At 41.9% G+C, this 11117-nt stretch overlaps 1 protein-coding gene across 6 annotated transcripts in view; it reads left to right on the top strand.

Annotated features, from left to right (window-relative positions):
• LOC122555390 (immunoglobulin superfamily member 5-like) overlaps positions 1-8779 on the top strand; it is a 131221-nt gene extending 122442 nt beyond the window's left edge. For 5 of the 6 annotated variants that reach the window (XM_043701355.1, XM_043701358.1, XM_043701357.1 and 2 more), the window contains 2 exons: positions 3403-3630; positions 8593-8779. In XM_043701355.1, coding sequence (XP_043557290.1) covers positions 3403-3574 — 172 coding nt within the window. In that variant the 3' untranslated portion in view covers positions 3575-3630; positions 8593-8779. The remainder of the gene's footprint in view (positions 1-3402; positions 3631-8592) is intronic. The other variant, XM_043701360.1, reaches the window with a different exon arrangement.
• The last annotated feature ends 2338 nt before the right edge of the window (positions 8780-11117 follow it).

The raw sequence follows: 11117 nt of genomic DNA on the forward strand, positions 1-11117 counted from the left end.
GCGTACTGGTTTTTATTGGTAGAGGAATTGAGTTCTGGAGTCCTGAGGTTATGTTGCAGTTGTATAAGACTCTGGTGCGGCCGCATCTGGAGTATTGTGTGCAGTTTTGGTCGCCATACTATAGGAAGGATGTGGAGGCACTGGTTAGGGGTGACTTGATAGAGGTGTACAAGATGATTAGGGGTTTAGATAGGGTTGACCACGAGAACCTTTTTCCATGTATGGAGTCAAATATTACGAGGGGGCATAGCTTTAAATTAAGGGGTGGTAGGTATAGGACAGATGTTAGGGGTAGATTCTTTACTCAGCGAGTCGTGAGTTCATGGAATGCCCTGCCAGTAGCAGTGGTGGACTCTCCCTATATATGGGCATTTAAACGGGCATTGGAAGGCATATAGAGGATAGTGGGCTAGTGTAGGTTAGGTGGGCTTGGATCGGCGCAACATCGAGGGCCAAAGGGCCTGTACTGCGCTGTATTTTTCTATGTTCTATGTTCTATGATGTTGATAAGGGATGTGGAACATTTAGTCAAGAACTTACTTCAGGTTGAGGAGGCAAGGATCAGACAAGGCTCTAGAGGTTTACAAGGTAGCCAGGGAAGAACTGAAGAATGGACTTAGGAGAGATAGAAGGGGGGCACAAAAAGTTTTACTGGGTAGGATTAAGGAAAACCATAAGGCATTCTACACTTATGTGAGGAACAAGAGGATGGCCAGAGTGAGGGTAGAGCTAATGAGGAATAGTGAAGGGAACTTGTGCCTGGAGTTAGAGGAGATAGGGGAGGCCCTGAATAAATACTTTGCTTCAGTATTCACTACTGAGAGGGACTTTGACATTTGTGAGGACAGCATGAAACAGACTGATATGTTTGAACACGTTGATGTCAAGAAGGAGGATGTGCTGAAAATTTTGAAAAACATAAGGATAGATAAATCCCCTGGACCAAATGGGATTACTATGGGAAGTGAGGGAATAAATTGCTATGCTTTTGGCAATGATCTCTATGTCCTCACTGCCCACTGGAGTAGTGCCAGATGATTGGAGGGTGGCAAATGTTATTCCATTGTTCACGAAATTGGATAGGGATAACCCTGGGAATTACAGACCACTCAGTCTTACATCTGTGGTGGGCAATTTATTGGAGAGGATTCTGAGAGACAGGATTTATGATTGTTTGGAAAGCCATAGTTTGATTAGAGATAGTCAGCATGGTTTTATGAGGGTAAAAACAGGTTCTGCCTCACAAACCTTATTGAATTATTTGAGGATGTGACAAAACACATTGATGAAGGTAGAGTATTAGATGTAGTGTACATGGATTTTAACAAGGCGTTTGGTAGAATCATTCAGAAAGTAAGGAGGCAGGGGATACAGGGAAATCCGGCTATCTGGACACAGAACTGGCTGGCCCACAGAAGACAGAAGGTGGTGGTGACTTGGATGAGGAAGCGGAAGGGTGGGTTAATAAGTTTGCCAATGACATGAAGATTGGTGAAGTTGTGGACAGTGTGGAGGGCTGTTGTAGGTTGAATCAGGACATTGACAGGGCTGATAAGTGGTAGATGGAGTTCAACTTGGAAAAGTGTGAAGTAATTCACTTTGGAAGGTCAAATTTGAATGCAGAATACAGAGTTAAAGGCAGGATTCTTGGCAGTGTGAAGGAACAGAGAGATCTTGGGGTCCATGTTCATTGATCCCTCAAAGTTGCCACCCAAGTCAATGAGGTTGTTAAGAAGGTATCGTGTGTTGGCTTTCGTTAGCAGCGGGATTGAGTTTAAGAGCTTCGAGTTTATACTGCAGCCCCTGGTTAGACCACACTTAGAATATTGCGTTCAGTTCTGGTCGCCTCATTATAAGAAAGATGTGGAGGCTTTGGAGAGGGTGCAGAGGAGCTTTACCAGGATGTTGCCTGGACTGAAGGGCATGTCTTATGAAGAAAGGTTGAGGGAGCCAGTGCTTTTCTTATTGGAGCAAAGAAGGATGAGAAGTGACTTGATAGAGGTGTACAAGATGATGAGAGGCAGAGATAGAGTGGATAGGCAGAGATTTTTTCCCAGGGCAGAAATGGCTATCATGAGGGGGCAGAATTTTAAGGTGATTGGAGGAAGGTTTAGGGGATATGACAGAGGAAGGTTCTTGACACAGAGAGTGGTGGATGTATGGATTGCGCTGCTAGCAGTGTAGTAGAGTCAGATACATTAGGGACATTTAAGTGACTCTTGGATAGGCACATGGGAGATAGTACAATGAAGGATGTGTCAGTTAGTTTGAACTTAGAGTAGGATAAAAGGTTGGCACAATATCGAGGGCCGGAGGGCCTGTACTGTGCTATATTGTTCTATGTTTGATGTTCTATGATAAATTTACAAGCACAAATACAAAGCACCCTGGAACCATTTCATTTTACATCAGCATTTACAAATGAACTTACAAACATCAAAACCCTGGTTCTTTCCTGAAGTTAAAACAATTTCACAGTCACAAATTACTGAACCACATAGTGTTCCTGTGCAGTGTTCCCACTGAGGTTTTTGGCTGCTGCTTTCCCCTTGTTCATTTTGACTGCTGATACTACTCTACCGAAATACACATTTCTTTAAACCCAAAGTCACAGCTGTGTCAAAGATTGTCTCAAACAATTCTCATCAAATCTGAAATAATACAACCATTTCACAATAGTCCATTGACCCATAAAGGCAGTTTTGATGAGGAAGGTACTGGTTATATCAGGTCCGTTTCATTTTAATCTAAAAAGGTTCTCTGAAATCAGTATTTGCAAGGTCATTCATATGCAGTGCCTCTAAGTCTGAAGGTGTGCTCCGAGTTCTACTGTTTGTAGATGTATCCCTACAGCGTGACTGCCTTTTGACTCCTGTATTGACCAGACACTCAGAGTGCACATATCAGATTAACCATGTCTTGTGGAATGCTTAGATGCAGAATTTGACCAATTTCTGAAAACTATCCATCACAAACAGCATTCCAGCTAATTTTGATTTCATCTGCGCAGACCTCTGATGGCCATTCATGGGAGTGACTTCTGGGACCAGAAGTCAATGTGTGAATGGTGTCAGCATGCTGGTTACCATGGGTGGGCCCTCATTTGCTTTGAAATGTTCAATCTTTTTATTAAGTTGAACGTATTCTTGCTGAAGGACCAGCTACAGGACTCAACCGGTAAGTCTGACTCATCATCTGTCACCTTTAACCACTTCTTCTGCTTTGTGGTGGCAGATAACCTGACACTGACTTTCATTGTCATCTAATACAGTGGAATGTGAAAGGAATGGCAATATATAGTGATAAAGAGGCACAAGATGTTGTTATTTTTGGAATCTGCATTTTAAAAATACAGACAAATGGGTTTCACTTTTACTGATGTCGGTACTGTTGTCTCAACAGAGACAAACTGTGTATGACTCCGAGAGAGCCAGACCAATACCCGCAGATCCACAACATGATCAAAAAGAAGAAATTGCCTGGTCGGAACATCCAGGAAATTGCAAGAAAGAGACAACTTGCTCAACTAGAAAACAATTGCCTGATCCAGAAATCCAGGACACTGCATGGATAAAGTATTTACTTCAACAGCACATCTAACTTCCAGGAAGGAAATTCACAAGATTTTAGGTATTTCAAATAACAAAGTCAACAAGGAACAACATACTCAGTCTGGATTATCCAAGAGATAAAATATCCTAAGCTTAATGATCGACAGAAACAAAACCAATAGTTCTCAGTTAAAATACCAACCATTTTTCCATTTCAGAACAAAGTGTGTCCGAGCAAAATAGTGAAATTCCAAGTCTGCCTGCATTGATGAAGTCATGATTTGGAGATGCCGGTGCTGGACTAGGGTTTACAAAGTTAAAAATCACACAACACCAGGTTATAGTCCAACAGGTTTAGTTGGAAGCACACTAGCTTTCGGAGCGACGCTCCTTCACCAGGTGATTGAGTCACCTGATGAAGGAGCGACGCTCCGAAAGCTAGTGTGCTTCCAACTAAACCTGTTGGACTATAACCTGGTGTTGTGTGATTTTTAACTTTGCATTGATGAAGTCAGAAACTTGAGGGGAGATGGGAGGGTGGTGTTAGTGGTAAATATAGCTATACACACAAATGTATGCAGGGCTTATTATTGGGGTTATGGCTTGGGAAAGATGTTGTATAATGCAATGGTTCTGAAGGAGTTAATGTTCCTGTTACATTGGATTCCATCCATTCTGCTGATTTCACACAGTCTGTGGGTTCTTGGTTTTGTAGAGAGTAGATATAAATGCTGCTGGTTTTTAGGGTCCTAGTAATTATGCTTTACTATACTTATTGCTATAATGCAATAAGCCATGCTGTTAATTTAGAATAATGCCTCTCCTGGAAAGAGTGATATATCCTGTACCACTAATCATTACGCAGGCCAGAGATATAGTATCATAACTGATGAGATTTAACCAAAGCACAATTATTGTTTGTTGAAAACTTAGACAAAAGGAGGATGGATGGTAGCAAATTACCTCAAACAACAATGACCTTGTACCACAATTTGGCAGATGTGGTTAATAACCCAGCAAGGGCAATCAAGGTAATGCCACAATATGCATATGAAGTGCATATGACTGCAGTAACTTGGATTTCCTGAATGAACAGTAACACTCTTTATATTTTAATAAGTGCTGGGGCTGTTTTACCTGGAGCATTGGAGGGTGAAGGGTGACCTTATAGAGGTTTACAAAATTATGAGGGGCATGGATAGGGTAAATAGGTGAAGTCTTTTCTCTGGGATCAGGGAGTCCAGAACTAGAGAACATAGGTTTAGGGTGAGAGGGGAGAGAGACCTACGGGGCAACCTTTTCACCCAGACGTTGGTACGTGTATGGAATGAGTTGCCAGAGGAAGTGGTGGAGGCTGGTACAATTGCAACATTTAAGAGGCATTTGGATGGATATATGTTTAGGAAGGGTTTGGAGGGATATGGGCCGGGTGCTGGCAGGTGGGACTAGATTGAATTGGGATATCTGGTCGGCATGGACAGGTTGGACTGAAGGGTCTGTTTCCGTGCTGTACATTTCTATGACTCTATGACTGTTTTGGGGAGAGTAGTCTTTTCTTGTACAACAGCTGATTTGAATTCCTTTTATGTACAATAGCAAGACTGATTTCAAAACACAATCCTACGCTTTGTGCCTGTGCCTTGCATGATCAGTTACAAAGGCTGACACTTCTAATGGGATTGCTGTGTTTGAGTGCTGTCCTTTGTCAACAGGCTCATTGTTAGATAGTTGCTTGCAAAACCCAGCAATCAGCAAAGTAAGCTGTAGTTCAATATCTGTCTTTGATCTTCCTTCAAACATCTTTTGCTATAGCACATCAGCTGACATGCGGGGAACAGCACTGAATGCTCAGAATGCATCTACCTCCAATACCAGCTTTTCCATCCATCATTATGACATCACTGTCAATACGCCGCACAAAGCTGAAACATATTGTTCTTGACCTTCAGGCAGCTGAAGTGCGGTGTTTATATTTGGGAATCGTGATATATTTGAAATTGATTTCAAATCATATCTTCATTTCTGGTTTGCGTAGTTTATCAAGAAGGATGTACCTACCCTGACTAATCTACCCTCAGTTATCTCTCTCTTTAAATCCAGTGAATTCCATTTCTTTTGGACTAGCTACAAGGTCACATTTCTTGATTGTTCTGCATTCTTTACAGCTTGTCTTGTGGATGACTGTCAGAAAGCATTTGTCACATTTTTACAAGGTCTATCAGAATGCTACATGTTTTGTTCCCAGAGCATAAAAGCTTAGAAATAGCAGCCAGCTATCTAAATCCAGTGAATTCCATTTCTTTTGGACTAGCTACAAGGTCACATTTCTTGATTGTTCTGCATTCTTTACAGCTTGTCTAGTGGATGACTGTCAGAAAGCATTTGTCACATTTTTACAAGGTCTATCATGTTTTGTTCCCAGAGCATAAAAGCTTAGAAATAGCAGCCAGCTATCCAGCCTCTCAAGCTTGTTGCATTTTCAGTTAGATTTATATCTGCCCACCTTGGTTCCATAATTCTAAATACTCTTGGATCAAGTTATGAAGGCAGACTATGGGTCCCGACATTCACCAAGATCCCATTGACATCATTAATGCCTATATCAGCTTCCACTTACAGCAATTTGTAGCACCAAAACATTTTGAGCTGAAGTGTGAGGTAAAGTGTGTGACTAACAGGACGTGCCAGAAGATGCCATTAAGAATTCAGTGATTTCATGACATATGAGAAGAATGCACTGAATTAAAGAGCCAATATCATTAATTACATGGAAGCCTGCAGCTAAGATCACCTGCCCAGCCAGCTTGTACTGGTGGTTATAAAAATTATGACCACATCTGACTTTTATACCATTTAAAGAAATTGTCACAAGGTATCTGTGTCACGTCACACTGGGAGGTAGCTGGAGAATCATTCGTCAGGCTGCTGACACACACTTCAAGAATTAACCTTGGGCAATTCATGTAGCGTTGGCAGCAACATGCTACCATCATCCAATTTTAGTGATCACCCGTGCAAAAGTTGCCAGAACAGCAGGTTAGGCTAACACAACACAGTATGTGCTTCTTGAGACTTCATAGAGTCAGAGAGGTGTACAGCATGGAAACAGACCCTTCTTAAAGAGAGAATCATGGGGCTCCCAAAGGGGAGCTTTTGCATTTATGTCACATCAGAGTTCATTCTACAATACTTTCCACAGTGTGTATTTGACATGGCCACAGGTTATATTACTTAGCACAGTGATGGTTTCAATATATCCCTGGTAAGAGGCATGGCCTTACATGGGACATGGAGACTGTTGGCAAAACCAGCATTTATTGACCATCCTAATTTCTCTTAGAAGGTTATGGTGAGCTGTTTCCTTGAACCACCAAACTCACATAATGAGGTACAGTACTGTTATATTGTGAACATCAGGACTTTGCCCCAGCAACTTTGAAGGAAAATTGACATAGTGTCAAGTTAGGATGTAAAACTTACAGATAGTGATTTCCCATGTGACTGCTGCTTATGTTCTTCTCTAGTGGAAGCCCTAGGTTTGGAAGGGGCCGTTAAAGTGGACCTCCTGTGTTCAAGCAGTGCATACAGACAGGTTCTGCTATGTTTGTGAGAAAGAGAATGAATGCTGAGGCTGGTGGTTATGATGCCAACAAGCAGGCTTATTTCTCCTGGAAGGTGTCAAGCTTCTTAAGAGTTCTTGGAGCTGCAATCATCCAGGCAAGTGCGGATTATTCCATCACACTCCTGACTTGTGCCTTGTTGATAGTAGACAAGGTTTTAGTGTGTCAGAGGATGAGTTACGCATTAGAAATTCCTAGCATCTGACCTTCTTTTGTAGCTGCAATATTTATATTCCCAGTCCTGTTCAGCTTCTGGTCAATGGTAACTCTCAGGATGTTGATAGTGTGGAAATCCAGCAATAGTAGTGCCTATGAACGTCAAAGGGCAATGGTTAGATTCTCTTGTTGGAAATGTCTATTACCTGCCACTTGTATGGCACAAGCAACACTTGCCATTTCTGAGTCCAAATCTGAATATCTTCCAGGTCTTTCTGCATTTGAATATAGACTATGTCAGCATTTGAGTTAACTTTGCCTAGCATGTCTTGGGTGCATCTTTCAGCATGCAGGTCATCCTGTGTTGTAGATCCACCAGGCTAGCAACCCTCTCTAGGTATGTTCCGTGCAGCTTCTGGCATGTTCTCCTGGTTTAAGGATAATGGTGGAGTGAAGGATATGCATTTACAGCATTACAAGATTACAGTTCGTGACTATGGTTTCCTAGTTTCAAGCCAGCACTACACGAGACAGTGGAGGATGTCCACAGCGGGATTTTGTCTCCACAAGGCCACTCCTAGCAATGCTGTCAGAAGAATAGAAGAATTAGGAACAGATGTAGACCATTCAGTCCTCTCATTTGCTCTATCATTCATTAATGTCATGGTTAATCTGAATGTGGCCTCAACTCCACTTCCCACTGCTGCCACCCCACATTGTGGACATCTGCATTGGCCACAGGTAGATTAACTAGGACTCAGCAATTGGGCCACATCTGGTGGATGTGTCCTGCCTTTAGGGGAGGGCATACTGAGGAATGGTGATGGTGGTACATATACTAGTGTTTGGAAATAAATTTGTTGAGTATGACTGTGCCAGGCTGCTGCTGGAACAGCCTATTGGACACCTCTCCCAAATATGGCACACGTATTAGTGAGGAGGATTTTCCCATGGTCAACCTACCTGGATTTATTGTTGCTGGACTTTTCTGCAGTGGTTTGACACAACTGATTGGTTTGCTGTACCATTTCAGAGGGAGTTGAGTCAACCACTTGGCTGTGAGTCTGGAGTCACATCTACATAAGGATGGCAGATTTCCTTTAGTAAAGGATTTTAGTGAACCAGATAGGTTTTTAGATCAATCGGTTTTCTCATGGTCACTATTATTGAGACTAGTGTTTTTTAAAAATTAATTACACATGTATTAATTAATGAAATCGAAATGTGCCAGTTTGGGATTTGACCTCATATCTTTGGAACATTAGTCCAGGTATCGGTATTACCAGCCCAGCCATATGATCGCAGTGCTATTCTTGGATCATGGTGTTTCAGAAGCAGCAGGAGCGAGTTTATTGGAGCATCAAATGGGCTGTCACTCAGAAGACCCCAAGGTGACAGCTTCAAGGGACCATCAGAATGCAATTCATCAATAAAGTGCTCCTATTTATTCAACAGTGTGCCTTCGTCATCATTGCCATCGCTCCTTATCCCTTGCTTTCTCATAAATTATTGATCCTCCAGCTTTTATCCTAGAATGTCACATCACATCGGATCAGATTTCTGTGACCCTACACAACCCTGCAAATTGAATAAGGAACTGAGTATACTTTAAGAGCCCCTTTTCCTGTAAAGCTACAATCACTAGAGGGCAAACAGCACATTCTCCTTTCTTATGGGAGACTGAAATGTTAATCTAAGCTGCAATCGGTTGCTGCCTGGTTTGAGGAAATCTGAATATGAGGAAAAAGCCTTGAAAATATTGGGTTATATCTTATATTTTTTTGACCAGGTCTGCGATGTGTTGGCTATTTCGGAAGGATTTCTGCCATGACATCTACTGAGATTTCTCACTGCATCCTGCAAAACCTGCCACATTAGCTACCAATCCTGCCCCTTTGGTGCCCAATACATCCAATGATGGCTTCATCAATGTTTTGTTCTTAAACAGTGGCACCACGTTAGCCAACCTCCAGTCTTCCAGCACCTCACCTGTGACCGTCGATGATACAAATACCTCAGCAAGGGGCCCAGCAATCTCTTCCCTCACTTCCTGCCGAGTTCCAGGGTACATCTGGTCAGGTTCCAGGGATTTATCAACCTTTGTGCATTTTAAGATATTCAGCACCTCCTCCTCTGTAATGTGGACTTTTTCAAGAAGTTGCTATTTATCTCCCTACATTCTACATCTTCCATATCCTTCTCCACAGTAGATACAAATACTCATTTGGTATCTCACCCAACTCCCGCAGTTCCACACTTTGGTGACCTTGTTGATCTATTCTCTCCTGAGTTACCCTTTTGTCCTTAATGTATTTGTAGAATCCCTTTGGATTCTGCTTAACCCCATTTGTCAAAGCTATTTCAGAGGTACAAGGCTGCCCATGCGTTAACAAGGGCTGTAGTGATGCACACAATAGAGCTGCTGAAGATGAGGTTTGCTACTCAATGAATACCTGCCAAAAGTGTCGGCAATTCAGCACTGTCGAGGCACAGCAGCTGTAAAGCCACACTGCACTTGGCTGACATTCCCTCATACATATAACCCCATTTTCCAACCCCTATCGCAGCACCTCACAACAGTCTATAACTACATTCTTTCTGGACACCCTCTAAGTCAGAGCTACCCTGTTCTGCAATGACTACTGGAGTCTCGCAGCTTGTCATTGCCCAGTATAGGGGAACATTACATGCATTCAAGCAATCAGATAAGTGTAAACATGTGCTTGTATTTGCAGACAACAAAACAATGCACATAAAACAATGGAAGCTGAAGTTCGCCCTGACAACACAAACTAGATTTCGGCATTATAAACAACTATTTTCCGGAACACACTGCACCCATCTCTCTTAAATTGGAATGACCTGTCGACACTCTAGTCACATTATTGTCCTTGTCTGTTAATATTTTTAACTACTTGGAATTATCTTGCCATTATCCGTCTGCCTATATATTCAGTGCTTGTGCGCCACACACTTCATCTGACAGAGGAGCAGTGCTCTGAAAGCTTGTGATTTTAAGTAAATCTGTTGGAACATAACCTGGTACTGTGTGACCTTTGACTTTATCCACTCCAGTGCAATCTTGGCATCTTCATGTTATACCTAACTCTACTCAAAGACTGAACTTCTGCAACCCTCGGAAGTAGAGAATTCCAAAGATTAACAACCCTCTAAGTAAAGCCATTTCTTCTCATCACTGATCTAAGTGGCAACTCCCTTATTTTTAAATTGGCCTCTTTGGTTTAGATTCCCCAGCCAAGGTATACATTTTACCTGTCAATCCCTTTTGTAAGTTTCAATTAAATCATCTTTCATTCATTGACATTCTGGAAACAGTCCCTGTTTGTTCAATCTCTCATCATAGACAGCCTGCCATTCTGGTAAACTTCCGTTGCATTCCCATGATGCCTTTTATATCTTTCCTGAGATAAAGAGACCAAAACTGCACACAGCATTCCAGGTGTAGACTAACCAAGCTCTTATATAAATGAAACAAGACTACACTTTCCAGTACTCAAACCCTAATGGAGTAAAAACTAGTTTGCCGTCTTAGTTTAGTTTTTATAATCTCTTCAGTTTGCCTTTTCTAGATTCTGAATTTATCCAAATTTACAGGGCTATCGCTGACTTTTGCCTCCGGATATAGTTTTTCAACTTTAAACTCTTATCTTCTCTGTTTAACCATGGAGGATTTTTCCCTCTCTTAGAATCTTTCCTTCTTACTGGGATATATTTTTGCTGAGAGTTACCTACTTAGATGTCTGCCACTCGTTACTTATTGTCATTCCCA

This window comes from Chiloscyllium plagiosum, chromosome 12 (assembly GCF_004010195.1).
Source record: "Chiloscyllium plagiosum isolate BGI_BamShark_2017 chromosome 12, ASM401019v2, whole genome shotgun sequence".
Classification (NCBI taxonomy): domain Eukaryota; kingdom Metazoa; phylum Chordata; class Chondrichthyes; order Orectolobiformes; family Hemiscylliidae; genus Chiloscyllium; species Chiloscyllium plagiosum.